The sequence below is a fragment of the Chelonia mydas genome, chromosome 4, assembly GCF_015237465.2.
Source record: "Chelonia mydas isolate rCheMyd1 chromosome 4, rCheMyd1.pri.v2, whole genome shotgun sequence".
Classification (NCBI taxonomy): Eukaryota; Metazoa; Chordata; order Testudines; family Cheloniidae; genus Chelonia; species Chelonia mydas.
This window is the reverse complement of record NC_057852.1, coordinates 14,338,477-14,354,055: the sequence shown is the minus strand read 5'-3', so window position 1 is coordinate 14,354,055 and position 15,579 is coordinate 14,338,477. Positions and strand designations below refer to the sequence as shown.

Genomic DNA, 15,579 nt, shown 5'->3' with positions numbered 1-15,579 from the left:
GTCTTGTCTTCTGTTGCCACGAGCTAAGGGAGTGGGTTGGTAACTGGATAACAGCATCTTTCATATTGAGGTTGCATTGGATGCCAGATTGGCGTTGTCTGGCCTACATTGTCTCAAATCAGTTCCCATGGAACAGGTGGCCATATCACAAAACTGTCATCAAAATGAATGGGCATTCTTCTCAGCAAGCACAGTGGAGATGCCAGTGGTCAGGCCTGGGGATTGAACTACCCTTCCATGGCTCAGCTGTGACCCAGCTCATTCATGGGTGAGCTACAGGGGCAGGGTGAATGTAGGAAGCTAGCATTCCTGCTCCCTGGACTGTGGCTGTTCGTAGAGAGACAGCTGTCAGTCTGCCACCTTTTAAAAATAAAAACATGGCTGCAAGACCTAAATAACGGGTCAGCAGGTTGTTTGTTAGCACCTCAGCTCCGGCAGCCTGAGCTTTCTGGATGCTTCTTTCTCTCATTCAAAATACATGAGCAGTGATTAGAAGCAAAGGCAGAGAAGGTAATGAGCAATGATTTCATATTGAAGATATTATCAAGTAAGCGTGCACATAGTAATAAGCAATTGTTGTCCAACAGGTATCAAATAAAGGATTAACACTTAGTATATTGTAGATAGTGATCCCTGCAATATGTGTAAATTAAAAATATAATCCATTTACATGAATATCTGCCATGAACCGTGGCTATGAAGCATTTACTATCAGCAAGGCTGTGTTGTGTATCCCCACCAGGAACACAAGGCATGCCAGGCTCAATCAGTTTAGCTAAATTATTAAGAGTTAAAGGCTGATTTAAAAGAATAGTTTTCCTTCACACATGACTAGCTGTCCTGGATGCTGAATCCTCCAGATATTTCATCCCCAGAGAAGCACTGATGAGCAAATGCAGTGCAGTGTGTTTCTGAGCTGTGTGGGATTGATGGCTCTAGAAAGGAAATATTAAATGTTTTCAAGGATATTGTTTTTAAAAAATAATTTAAGAAATTGAAAACACTTTCTTACCATCACAAATGCACCCCACACTGCCCTTCTAGCTCACCTGCCTTACCTGGCCTGGATGCCTGCTGCTCTCCTTCTAAGGTGACCTCAGGAGGCCAGTCTGCTTTGCTGACTGATGGATGAGGAGAGTCGTGGTCCCACCCTTTTTGGGAGCATGGGGGAGCTCTGAGGGGTAAGGGAGTGAGCAGTCCCTGCACCCCTCCCTGAGCACAGGGGCTAGAACTCTGCCTTGCTTGGGTTCCACAAATTGCGGGACTCTCTTTCCATCCCTTCTCTAGCCATTGCAGTGACGACACCCATCATATACAGGATTATCTAGGAACAGGAACAATGTTGGGGAAGTATTTAATGTAGCTGTCCTTCTAAGGGAATTTAGCAGCGGGAAACAAAAAGGCGCCAGCATTATGTGACCATCAACAAGCGCTTTCGTGACTTCTAGAGGTCTGCAGAGTCCAGTTTGGGAACCTCTGGGCTATATCACACTTGGACAGCGTCTACATGTGAACAGTACATTTTCCTGGTCTCTGGGCATGTGAGGAGTATCGCATTTTAGCTGCTGCCTGCACCTGGCTCATGCATGAGGTTGCATGGGTTGGTGCTGGGTGCTAGACCCCTCTGTGTAGTGCCATCACAGCACTTGTTTGATGAAGAAAATACAAAGAAACCTGACTGATATCTGAGCCAGGGGGTGTGTGTGTGTAGTGACCTAGGTCTTTAGAGGAAAGACTCTGAGGACCACATAACGGAAGGAAGAATTCGATCCCCTAATTTGCTAGTGTAGCAAGTTTTGATTATCTGAAGTGTGTGAATCTCAGAGGAAGAAATACATTAGTCATGCTGTTGACACAAAGGCCTTTTCTCATTCCTCCTATGGGCCAATGGCCTGACTATGAAGGGGGCTGAGCTCCCATTGAAATCAGTGGGAGCTGTGGTGACTCTGCAATTCTGAAAACCCAAGCCATACGCTTAAAATAATGCATTTTGCAAATTTTCCTAGATTCCTCATATTTCCTGCAACTTTTACCTGAATTTACTGTACACTGAAACAAGATTCACCTTGGTTTTTTGATTAAATACAACTGCGTTGTGGGTTTAGAGTGAGGTCTTCAAATGTGCCCAGTGCTAGCCTACATCTGGTCCCATTGAAGTACGTGAGAGTTTTACCACTGACTTCAATGGGAGCAGTTAGGTCAAGGTGGAGTGCTTTTGAAAATCTCACTCTTAATATCTGATTGTATCCTGGGTGTTTTACAGGGAAGTGGAATGGATTGCATCTCTAACTACTACAGTATGATTCTTGTAAAGATGAATCTCTGTGTTCACTCATTTATTAGAGATGGATTTGTGGTACAATGAGTAAATGATGCAGTTTGCTATCCTGAATGGTAACGATCCGTTTGTTTTTGGTCAGATTTCTATTCATTTTGCTGGGTCCGAAGGGAAAAGCTAAGTCCTACCATGAGATTGGTCGATCCATTGCCACTTTGATGTCCGATGAGGTAGGCATCTTTGCATATACCATGTCCAGTTGTTTTCTGTTGTTGTTTCATCAACCTAGATGGTAGCCATCCTCTTCTTTTTCTGTATAGTAACTTTTTGGGTTCTATATATCAGTATCGTACATGAGGCTGCTTCCGATGGCGAATTGGCTGATGGATCCATGAGCGCTGAATTTATGTACAGCTGAGATATCAAATTCTGATTATCTTTAAATTCCTTTTCTTAATTATTTAATCTGCCTCCACACTTCTGTAAATGTGTAGAACTAGAACGTGTTTCTTTCCTGCATCTTTCCCTGTAATCTGTAATTCTTTCAAATACATTTGAGTTAACGTATAAACTGTGCTTCTTTATTCACATTCCAAGATCACAGGTACCCCACAGCAACTCTGACAGTGCATCTTATTGTCGAAATAGTTACACCCAGCATGTGGTGCCCTGTGTCCCAGAGCACTGCTTTAACTAACTAATAATTGTACACTACCCCTTTGTACCTAGTAATTACTTTCTAATAATACACACCAATAATGTGACATGATGCTATCTGCATTAAGGTAGACATCCTTCTTTGCAGTGTCTCTTGGGCTCTGCACAACTGTATTTCACCAACATCTTAGCATTTTCTCTTTCTTCTTGTGCTCCTTTGTTCTCTGACAATTCCCTTGGTTTCATTCACCCACTTCAGACTCTCTGCCTTTTATTATATTCCACCCCTGTGCTCAGAACAAAGTGCCCTCTCTCTCATTCCTCCAATGCCTCTTTACAATCCACCAGTTTTCAAGTACTTCCGTATGCTGATCTCCGCCCTACCCCCAACCTGAATTGTCATTCTGGAAGGTTCAAAATATGTTTATGAAAAGAAATCTTAGTATTCTTTTGTCTCTCTTTAACCACTGGCTACAGCCTCACTCATTTACTTCCAATTGGCCCAACTTGGTATGTCTCACTAAATTATTTCCCTGTGTTGCAGGGACCTTTGACAATGGTGCACCTCAGTCCCTTCTGTTCTCTGCCTATGGCCCACAGTGGTTTAGTCTCCTGTGGGCTGTAATACTCTGGTTTAGTTTCAGTTGTTGGGTTTAGTGTGTGGATGCTGGGTGGCCTGTGATATGCAGGAGGTCAGTCTAGGAGAGCTGGAGGTCTCTCGGGGCTTAAACTCTCTGACCCTATCAGTAGGGGTGGCTAGAAGACATTTCATTAAAAATACTGAATAAAATGTTGAAGTTGTTTCTGTTTCATAGGGTTCAGAACTGACCCCCCCCCCCCCCCGTTTTTTGTTTGTTTGTTTTTTGGTTTCTTGACATTTTAGTGACTTTTTAAAATTTGATGACTTTTCCCGACCCCACACAAAGTGTTAATGAAATGTCTGTTGAAATTTTTTGGCGACTGAAAGCTGGCTTTGTGGCAAATGAAAAATTTTGCTAACATTTTTCATAAAAACGTTGTGAAAAACAAAGCACGTCAAGAAAATCACATTTTTGGGGGGCAGTTTTTTTTTTTTTTTTTTTTTTAAAAGGCCATTTTTGTTTTAAAATCTTTTTGTTCAAAAAACTTTTTGGCCAGCTTTGCTCGGTGGTTCGTATCTGACTGGCCCAAGCACCACTGATATTATCTTTTTGTAGTGTGTTGAGTGGGAGTCGATTAAAGCTTTTCTGAAAGATCTGTTGTAAGTCTTGGCTGTAGAAAATTGCAAAACTCAAATTGGTTAGTCTCTAAAGTGCCAGAAGTACTCCTTTTCTTCTTGCTGCATTGAGACTTTTGCTTCTCCTGCAGGTGTTCCATGACATTGCCTATAAAGCCAAAGACAGGCAGGACCTGATCGCTGGAATCGATGAGTTCCTGGATGAAGTCATTGTGCTTCCACCTGGGGAGTGGGACCCAGCCATCAGGATAGAGCCCCCCAAATCTCTCCCATCTTCTGATAAAAGGTAACAGCAGGGAGTAGCAGGGCTCATGTCAGTGACAAGAGAGTAGGATATTCTGGGCCAGCATGTTAACTAGAGAAGATGAAAGGAGTGCGATAGGTGGAACCCAAGAACATGTGTTACGTTAAAGCAAGCCATGTTTATGTAGGCAGGGCTGACTCCCATTCTCAGTTATGAGAGCGTGCAGGGCAACTGGGGTTGAGTATCTTGAGGAAGACAGGCCGGGCCACGTGGGTTGGGTCCACAGCATTTACTCTCCGAGCTTGAGGAACGAAAGCAGGTAAATGAGGGTTGCAAGTGCAGTAAGTAAACATTGCACTGGGAGGGGAGGGCAGTAGGGGGTGGGAAGGGAGCGGAGGAGTTGTCATTTTTTCCCCTTAGCATTGAATTTTCCACATGAGACGATAGAAGAGAATGTGCCTGAAAGCAGTGTCTGAGAATGTTGAGTTATGCTATAATTTCAGGTCTTTGCTAATAGTCCTGTGGGAAATGTCCCTGCAGCACTGTGCTTGTACCACAGTTCAGAGGGAGAATGGTGTGTCCTAATACAGCAAGCCATTTGTAACTGTAGTTAAGCTCAATATTGAATTTTATTTTACAACGTCCAGTATGCAATGAGTTAATCCCTTATTTGCAGCATGCCAGTCTGGCTGCTTGTATAGCAGGAGCATTCTGTGTTCATAAGGCTTGTGTGATGAAGCTGGGCATAGATTTGTGTCCTATAGTGTGTAACACAGTGAATCCTCAGTGTGACTTGTCTTTCTGCATAGGAAAAACATGTATTCGGGTGGGGAGAATGTACAGATGAATGGAGACACGCCTCATGATGGGGGCCATGGAGGTGGGGGCCACGGCGACACTGAAGAACTACAACGAACTGGCAGGTCAGTGATGAATTCTCTGACCTGTTCAGCATGATGCTTTGCCCTTTTATCCCCTTTAACTTTGCATCTTATAATATTGCTCTCACCTGCTATACACATGGCCACCACTTTCAGAAGTGACCTGTGATTTTTGGGTGCCCAGCTTGAGACCTTTTAAAGGATCCCGAGGACCAGCAGACCCCTTCAAGGTGTCTTAGATTGGGACAAACAATGAGAACTCCCAAACTGCTAGTCACTTGTAAAATGCTTGGCCTATGGATGTGTGAAATTACGCTGATTGTTACGAAGTACGTTCATCCTAAATACCAATTCTTTTCCATTCATATTTGTGGAAATGTTTTAGCTGTTTGCAGGCTATCACAAGTTTATACAATAAATGTTCAAAGCCATCAATTGTCAATAAAAGAGAGATCCTGTTTCCTGACATTCCCATTACAATGTAGAAGAGCCCAAAAGAGAGATTTAATAGAAACAGAGAAGATAATGTTGCATGAGGCCTGATTCCCTGTTCTATTACTTCAGTTTTGTGCCAGTGAACTCCATTGGTTTCAATCTAATGTAACAGAACGCAGAATTAGGCCTGGTTCAGTTCGGCAACTCAGTGTCAGTGTAGTGTTTTACTGTAATTGAGATGTGTAGCTCAGGGAGATATCTCAAACTGTTCTCTTTTCCCACTCAGTAGACTGCCAGACTGGATGGGAAGCCGAAGTAACATTCCTCAGTTTTTGAGATGATGGTTCCAGGCTATTACTATTTCTTAGCAACATGGTGCTTTATAAAGTGCTTTGAGGTCCCAAGACTATTCCCAAATACAAAACTTTGCTGAGATAAAGTTAAGGTTATAAGTTAGATATCAGTTAAAACATTATTAGAATGTTTGTAGGTATTAAAAGTAGTAATAATAATAAAAAAGCTGAAAGCCTGCAATTACAAGTTAGAGTTAATGTTCCTTCTTAGAAAGGCAAGAAATCCATGTTGTCACAAAGAACCATAACAATAGTCCTGTGTGCTTGTCTGCCATCACATCTCTTTAATGTGCTGTGTCTGAATCGCCTGAGAACATTACAGATTTGTTATCTTCCAATCAGTAAATAGTTTGGAAGGTAGATGGGTCAAATGCAATTATACCGATGAGGTTGTCTTGGTGGTGGACTATATGTGAGAGGATAAGAAGTGAGATTTGTGCTTCTCATGCTGACTGTGGGTGATTGAAGCCAATGGGCTTCGGTACCAAAGTCACTCTTGTAGTGTGACGTTACTTACCCTATCCTCTGTAGAATGCCCACCGGAAACTTATACAAACCAAATTCTGTTCAGTTCCTGATTATTTAAGAAGAATGTACTTCCTATTGCTTGAGTGTTCCTTGCCCTCCAAATCAAGGAGGAGCCATTGGACTTATAACCCCCCTCTTTCATTTGTCTGTACTGTTTTACTCCCAATTCTACTTCTGGTGAATGTTTCGAAGCATTTTCCATTTAGCGGTTATGTGGCTCAAACACCCATTGATTTATGCCTTATGTAGAAATAACTGCAATGACCCATATCCTTTCGGATTGCATAGCCCCTCGTTTCTGATGATGTCCCTGATTAGTTGCTCATCATGGTAAATGTTATTGTAAGACTTTTTTTTCACTTTCTTCTTCTCTTGCCTAATCCTCAGATTTTGTGGTGGTTTAGTCAAAGACATAAAGAGGAAAATACCTTTCTTCGCCAGTGACTTCTATGATGCTTTAAATATCCAAGCTCTTTCAGCCATTCTCTTCATCTACCTGGCCACAGTGACCAATGCTATCACTTTTGGAGGTCTGCTTGGTGATGCTACAGACAACATGCAGGTTAGAAATCATTTCAAACTCATACAAACAATGCAGGCCCAAATTTCCTCATTTCGAGAGTAGCAGGGAAGCAGATGGGCCATGTATAAAGATTGGTTACTTAGCACAAGATTTATCCTGCTGCTCTAACTAAAACTGACCTCACTTCTGTGTCTGTTGTTGTACTTTGGTTCTTTTAGCAATTGCAGATGCAGTTATATTAAATTGTGTTCGAGCAATAGGCAAGAGAAAGGGGGGGGGCATTTCTGTATCAAAATTACTGGTGCTCTTCAAGTGTGCTAACTGGTTTTGTGTGTTATTTAATTTGAACTGGGTGTATTAATTCTGATTCACATTTTCCACGTCCTCAGAGCTTAACAGGGCATGTTCTGCCTGACGCTTAACTTTGTTGGGTCTTCTGCCTGTCTCAAAAAAATACTTCTGTGTGGTTGTCCACTGGAAACAGAAGGGATAAGGAAGTAGACTGAGGAATTGTTTAGAATGTGTTTTGAGACAGACACTACAGACAAAATGTAAGCCGTTTAGAATGATTAATAAAAAAGGGTCAAATATGACGCTTTTACTGGATACTCAGGCAGTTCTCCATTGAAGTCAGTGGGAGTTTTGCATGAGCAAGGATTAAAGTGAGGATGTTAGGATGTGGCTCGATAATATAAGAAGTCCAAACAAAAATAATTGTATGTTAACATTACTGTCTATTGCTTATCTGAGACCTAACTGTGCTTACATTTCAACTGCGCTTTAATTCTCCTTTGGCCTTTTTCAAATTGAAAACCCACAAATATTTATTTTATTTATTTAGATTCAATTGCAATTAAATAATTCCCATCGAGCAGCTCTGAGTGCCCTAACAATAATTAAATTTACCATAACAGTAATGAATTTGTTTATTTATTTAGATTTATTTAAAAACAAACAAATACCAAGGGTGCCTAGCCAAGGTTCTAGCCTCCCCTGCCTTAAATTACAGAACCAAATAAAATACAGCAGCCTGTAGAACATCAAACTTCCTTTCTTCATACAAATCTGACTAACCTCAAAAGCCCATCTCCACAGCAGGCCCATAGGGTAAACTGAGAAGAGAAAATAGATATAGAAGAGAAGGACCCACGACCACCAATGATCATCTTTCTCTACAATTGCTGAGCAATGATGCTGTGGCATATGCCCACTGGATCAGAACAGAATAGTCCTGCTGTGCTCCAGAAGAAGGTGAAATTTCCTGAAAAAAGGGATGCTGATATCCCAGAGAGTTTAATGCACCGGAGAAGAATATCAGCACAGCCATTTATTTAACTCAGGCGAAAAACCTTTGAGGTTAATGCTTAACTTTTTACCTAGGGAACAAAAACTGCATTAGCAACTTAAATGCTACAAAATTCAGAAATCCACATGAAGGTTCTTGATGGAAAATGCTAATGATCATTACATATAAAAAGCCCCTCTTACCTATTAAACCATGTCACATGTTCATTACAGATAGATTTCTGGAGAATTCATAGATTTACCATTCCTTTAGCAAATAAAAAAGTAACATTTTGGGTAAGCAAAACAACAGCAGCAATAACTGTGTGCTATTCATCCTTTGAGGACTGCTACTGATGTAAGATTGTGATACTTTGGGTAAGTTTATTGTGCTTTCACAATGAATTTTGATAACTGGGCAATAACTTCTCAGTGTTGGGTCTGATTGGGTCTGGGGCAGAGAGGTATGTCCATTGCCACTCTGCTCTGAGGTTTCCATCAACAGAAGGGCATCTCCAGAGCCTCCACAGAAGACCCATATGTGGGAGCTGCTGAGGAGATGCATTGCATTGGCTACCCTGGTCATACTCCCATCCCACACTTTGCTGTCCACCTTTGGGCCTACTCTGTCCCCAGGCAGCGTGTGTTGCCATTTTTTGTTGCCTCTGCCTTTTCCCTGGGAGACTTTCTGCTGCCTGGGGCCTAGGCTGTGAGACATTGAAACAAAGCAATGATAGAATGTGGGAAGTTTCCAAGAGAAAAGTTGATCATCTTTATTCTCCACTAGGGGCCCTCTGTTATCTTTCATCATATTGAGACTGCCAGGTGCAGAGAGTGATAAGTAAACACATTTTGTTTAACACTTTGCGGGCTGGGCTAAAGTTATTCTTTCAGGAACCTTGTGAACCTTCTTTATATCTGAGCATGTTGCCTTCCTCTGATTTAATCTGGAATTTGTTTGATGAATGTGACAGTCTTTTGTCTCTGAGAATCTGAAGCCATGATTGGGCATGAGGGACGGGGTGAAGGAGGACAGAGAGGGAAGAAAAGAGAGACTTTGGTGCCCTGGTTTATTGCTTGCTCTGTGTTATACCTAATTCAGCTGTGACAAAGAAGATGCCCATAGAAAGGCAATAGCTACCAGATTGCACTCTTCAGTGCAAAATGATTTACTTCTATTTTTGAAAAAGGAACGTGCTAGTATCCTGCATTTAAAAATACTGGTTTAGTCACACAGCAGTTCTGTGGCAAACATAAATGAAATGGAGCGTCTTAGGACAAAACTCCAGGAGAAGCAGAGAGAACCCATGACTGAGTCCTGTGAATGCTTTCTCTTGCTTGTTTGCTTGTCTTTCAAATACCTCTTTCACCCTTTGCATCTTCCAGAGCTGGGACAGCGCCATCAATGTGTGGCGTGGCCTTGTTTGCACTGGCACTTTTTAAAAACCTCTCTCACCACTGCACTTCTACAAGTGGTAGCAATGGTGGGAGAGTAGTGTGTTTAGCCATCATTAGATTTGATTGGAACAGGAGTCGACAACACGGTGGTATTAACACCAGCTACCTCTCTACGCTAATGCTGCCACCAGTGAAATCACACCAGGGTTCATATACTGTTGGAGTATTTTTAGAAAATTGCTAGTGTGGACACAACCTCCGATATCCGAAGTGTAAATCACTTCTCCAAGTCTTCTCTGCCTTTAATAGATTTCCCAAGTTATCATGAGTGAGTACTGGCAAAACTCAGAAGACCAGGATCCCTTCCAGGGATTTGTATGAAATTCTTAGCTACTACACACAATGCTAAGTTTAACATCTCTAGACGGTGTCATCACTGGCTTGATTTCCAGCATGCAAACTGAATGGGAAAAAGTCTGCAATCCTACTTAATTCCACCAGAATTCTGTCTTGCTGTCTGCCTGGAGTTGGAGAAGAGAAATAGAAGCAATCTGAACACTTGTTCTCATAAGTTTCTTTGGGTCATTCTGTTGGAGAGTATGTCCCCAAAGTCTGATAGTTCACTTTCTCCCTCTTCTTAAAAAAAAACAAAAAAAAACTTCTGTCTTCCTTCTCCATCCAGCGAGGACTCTGCTAGTGCCTGGCAGAGCAGATTGACACCAACACCTGCATGGGGCAAAGTCAACATAGACATTACCCCACAATGCAATCTCTTATCTCTTCAAAAACTAGGTTCATTCTCTGGGCTGCCCCTGCTTTGCAGATTCCCTTGAGCAGCATCACACAGAGCAAGGAGTTGTCTGAGATCCATGCTTGCCTGTCTCTTTTTATACTTGGAGATTGCTTCTGTCTAAATGAGCGGCTGGGAAGCTCACCAAAACAGAAAAGGACAACAGAAGCCACAGCTGGTTTTGGCTCAGGGAAGCAAGAAGGGAGCTGATGGTTTCTGCTTTGAATTAAAGCAGCCTCACCCTGACCACAATCTTTCTGAGTTATAGAAGTGTAAAGTATGGGAAAATGGCCTGAGATTGCTTTTTCCAAATCTCTTTTACTGCTCAGTGAGTAACCCTCTTTCACAGTACTCTGACCCTCTGAGCTGTTCAACATCTGATTTGATCATTCTCCAGTCAGACTTTCAGCCACTCTCTATGCACACATTTCAATGCACTCGGGGCTTCCCCAGACAAATGCCTTTTGTACTGCAGAAATGAAGCACTGACACTGCAAGGGATGTTGCATGTACTGTGCACACCAGCCTGGATTGGTAATGCCTTTAGTAGATTTAGACTTTTAATTTTATTTCACAAATTTGGCACGAAGCACAGGAAAATCATTACTGAGATTGTGCCACAAAAAACACCACTCTAATAAACCGAAGCTGCCCAAATCTGCCTGGGCATCGTATATTGGTGGATCAAGCGACTAGAGAGTCTCAGCAGACACCCCAAAGCAGTCTGTCACCACCTCCTCACACTTTAGATAACCTGCAGGCTGTCGTTATTTGAAAAGAGTGGTGCATCCACTGGTCAAATAGTAGGATTCCACATGAAGCAAAATGCCACCTTCCAGTTCCCTTGGCTGCTTTGTAATGCAGAGGCATAGTGGAGCATTCTCTGTGCTCAAAGTTTCTTCAGTTACCAAGGAGGTGATTTTTCAAAAGCAAGGAGCCGTGGCCCAACTTTGTTCCTCCTGAAGTTGATGGTAATTGATGTCTGTGGGTGAAGAGTCCAGGCCAACATATGAGTGCTTTTGAATACCCCATCTAAAACTTGTAAAGTTTCTGAAGTGGCTACAGGTTCATTTACTTCTCAGAAAGTGCAGATCTAATTGAGCAGATGTCAGCAAGGCCCTGGGCCACTTCGAGTAAATATTTGGAAGCTTTATTTTCAGGAAGAAACCTTTAAGCATGAGCAATACCTTTTATTATCAAAACCAGATATGTTATGGGTCAGAAACTGCTGTGGGAATTGATTCTTCAGAAAAGAGGTTCCATCTGTCTGGGCTACCTGAAAAGAGGAGATTTGGTCAGATCTTCAGCTGGGGCATCAACTTGGTTGACTCCAGTGGAGCTATGCTGTTGTACACCAGCTGAGGATCTGGCCCTGAGAGTTTTCCAGTAGTTTGTCACCTGTACAAACTATGTTTCAGGAAGTGAGATTCATGCATATTGTTACAATTTATGGCTTTTATTTCTTGTGGATAGTTAAATAATATCACAGGGCCTGATACTCCGAATCAATGTTTATCATCACAGTTTGTAGTATTTGACCCAGGGAGCTGGCCAGAAAAGAAGAGCAGATGTGCAATCTTTCTTTGGAACCTTGCATCAAGGTTTTTGTTTCTAAGAAAACACACTATGCTTAACTACAGCCATGTTAAGGAATGTTGAGGAAAAGAAATTCCAGATGTGTTGGAATCCATGCCGTGGGCTGTGATGCTCTTGTTGTAATTTAGTGCTGAAGGAGAGAAGAGGAGTTAGTTGTACAAATGCCATTCCTTCAGTTGAGAGGAATTGTATCATTCTCACGAGCTGCTCAAAGGAAATGGACAAAGACTCATAAATTCCCGGGACCCCTTGTAATGCCCGTCTGCTTTTCAAGCAGTCTTTGCTATACATTTTTCAGTGGAATTGCTCACAGCCACAATAACTTGCAGGACTGGGCAATAATGAAGTCAGAGAGTACAGCCACTAATGCCTGCTATTAGCATCATGCTAGAGGCTGGACACATTTTATCTGTGGACTCATTCTGAGGGAATAACAATGGAGTCCCATGGTGCAATGGTTACAATTAGTAATCAGAGTATAACCACACTGTAAAGTGGAACTATGAATGAGACATACAAGCTAGGTCCTAATCCTGCAATAGGATCCACTAAGGTGAACAGTCCAATTGCAGGAACTAGACCATGACTGCTATTTAGGTGGGCAGGGGCAGAGATGTCATGATGCTCGCTACAGAGTTGAATATAAAAGCTAAAGAACAGAACTGCATTATAACTCAAGTAGACATTATTTTAATAAGAATCTTCCAGGCATGAGAATATTTCAGAATCTCTATTTTCCAGTTTAAAGAGCAATATATTAAAATAGCTCTTTTATGAGAGGCCCTGGAAGTGTTTCTAAGTTTGGGGTTGTTTTTTTTGTTTGGTTTTTTTGTTTTAAAATTTCCAGTGCAGTGTTTGTAATAAATCAAACATCTCCATTTTAAAACTGTAATCCACAAAACTGGAAACTGTAGCTCCTTTTAACAGAGTGCAGAAATAAAATAAAAATTGGTCTGTAAAAGCTGCAGTTTGATCTCTATAATAAGTCAAAGGTCTCTGTGTTCATCCAAGAAGGAAAAAACCTATGTCAGAGTGAGCTGATTCCAAATGGAAGATCTCGTCTGTAACTCGGTGGTGGTGGGAAGTTTTTGTTCAGCTGTGTTAGTGCTGTTTCAACAGTGAACTGTGGTTCCTCCTGCCATTGAGTCCCTCTCCATGGTAGTGAGGATATGAGTCAGGTAGCGTATGGCACAAGCGATAGCCTTGGACGTGTGCACTAACTACCCTCTAAACTATGAAAAGGAGGTGTTGAGGAGGATGGAAAGGGAAAGTAGGAAGTAAATCAAGGCCTTCTCCAGTGAGTATAGAACCATGATCTGTGACGTAGAGAGGAGAGGAGTGATGGTCTTGTGTTTAAGGCACTAAACTGGGACGCAGAAGATCTGGATTCAAGTCCTGGTTATGCCACAGACATCCTGCCTGACCTCGGGCAAGTTCCTTAATCATTTTGTGCCTCAGTTCTCCAGCTGTGAAATGCAGATAGTAATACTTCCTTTCCTCTACACTTTATCTGCCTTTTCTGTTTAGACAGTACGCTCTTCAGGCCGGGGACCGTCTCTTACTGAAGAGAAACCTTGCTAGAACCTTCTAGCAACCTGTCTAAGCTTCAGTTCAGTCCTGGCTAACATGGCTCTGCTTCCATGCTTCCAATGTGGACCCGTTTTTTAAGAAAAAATGAAAAGAGCCATTGATAAGGAGAACAGGACTACAGCAGGCAGGGGCCTAAACTGAGCTTTTTCTGAAAACCTTCCCAAAGTGGCTGTGGTATGAGCAGCTCCACTAGTGCTCGCGGTGGTGGGAGCAAGAACTGGCTGCTGATACTCTTGCTGCTGTGTCACCTTGGCCTTCTCAGAGCGGGGTGAAACGACAGAGTGGCTAAAGAAAGCTTCCAGCTGGACTACATTAAAGTTCCCACCATTGAAGAGTGGGATATTTTCAGTGTACCCAGGGCCACCATTATAAACTTCTACCCCAGATCAAATGGTCGTGTGTAAAACCCCTTCCAGACACACCATTACTATTGGGTGTAAAATGTCATGGATAAAACTTGGCAAAACATTTAAAAGCCTTGATAGCAATAAATTACTCCATTGAAATACAGTTTGGGAAATCACCAGTTACACTAAGCCAACTCCACACCTGTAGGGAGTGTGACGTTTTTAAGTAATGTCCGTACATGTTGCAGATGAACAATCTTTGATCACGGATGTGACAAAATAGATTGACTTTTTAAAATTAGTTGTAGTCACATAATGGCATAAACAATATCCTTCTATTTAAGAAAATCTCTCTCTTCTTGCATAGTTCAGCATGCTACTTAAGTAGCAATTTTCATGTGACTTACAAATATTTTTGTCTGGGAAAAAAATTATGAATACTCCTGCTTTGTTTCTGAAAGGAATATTAATATTTTTTAAAAGTAGACTTAAATACCATGTTTTTAGTCCTTGGGACAGTGGAAAGAAAATGTACTTTCAATTAAAGACAACTTTTTTCCCTATAGTTGTTTTTTAAAAGCTCATACGTGCAAGGGTATATATGGGTGGGGTTGACCTAACTCTGCTCCCAGTGGTGGCTGAGTGCTTTTTCCAAATTCCATACAAACAGTAGGTTGTATTGTCAATAATACTGTTTACATTTTATTTGTAAACAAAACCTGTCACTAAAGTTGTACTTGTGCTTTGCATTATGAAAAATAGATATTGTTTAGTAGTAACTTACATGAAAATCCAAGGAAATTTCTACGGCATATTCATTTATCACTCCTCAGTTAGGCTGTTTCATGACATATACCAAAGGAAATGATGGAGACCATAAAATGTGGCATGTATTACTTTCTGATGACATCTGATGAACTTAGGTCTTAACACTTCAATGCTGTATGAGTTAATCTTGTTTGGTTTGAGTCTCACTTGTTAAAACCTGTTATGAAAAGAGGAATCTGCTTTTCTTAAACCCATTTCTTTATTTGTAAAATATTCTGCTCCACCACAGTACAGGCTAAGCTTTGTAGAGTAACCTCATTGCTGTAACCCTGACACAGTTTTGTTGTTCCCCAGCCCTGTTGTACCATGTTTAGAATTATGTGTATTGTGAAGCACCTTGCAAAATAATGCATTTGGGCTCTGTCATCATGATGTGGGAGATTGCCAATGGGACTTGTGCTCCTACATCCTTCATGCCCTTTTCGAACATCTCTGCAGATAGCAAAAATAATGCTAAAACCCTAGGTATCTGCAGTAACCACAGTGGGGTATGTTGGGTCATTGATTGTCACAAATAACTAAAGATTTTATGAAATCAGTAACCGAAGGCATGAATTTATGCTAGATACCAGCCCTCAGATGAGCCCCTAATCTCATGCCCACCTACATACAGTCTGTAGGTATCTGATAT

General features: G+C 41.6%; 1 protein-coding gene across 13 annotated transcripts in view; it reads left to right on the top strand.

Moving 5' to 3' along the window:
- Positions 1-15,579, top strand: part of SLC4A4 (solute carrier family 4 member 4) — a 257,343-nt gene that overhangs the window by 174,571 nt on the left and 67,193 nt on the right. For all 13 annotated transcript variants that reach the window (XM_043545163.1, XM_037896687.2, XM_043545166.1 and 10 more), the window contains 4 exons: positions 2,421-2,508; positions 4,283-4,437; positions 5,205-5,318; positions 6,980-7,154. In XM_043545163.1, coding sequence (XP_043401098.1) covers positions 2,421-2,508; positions 4,283-4,437; positions 5,205-5,318; positions 6,980-7,154 — 532 coding nt within the window. The remainder of the gene's footprint in view (positions 1-2,420; positions 2,509-4,282; positions 4,438-5,204; positions 5,319-6,979; positions 7,155-15,579) is intronic.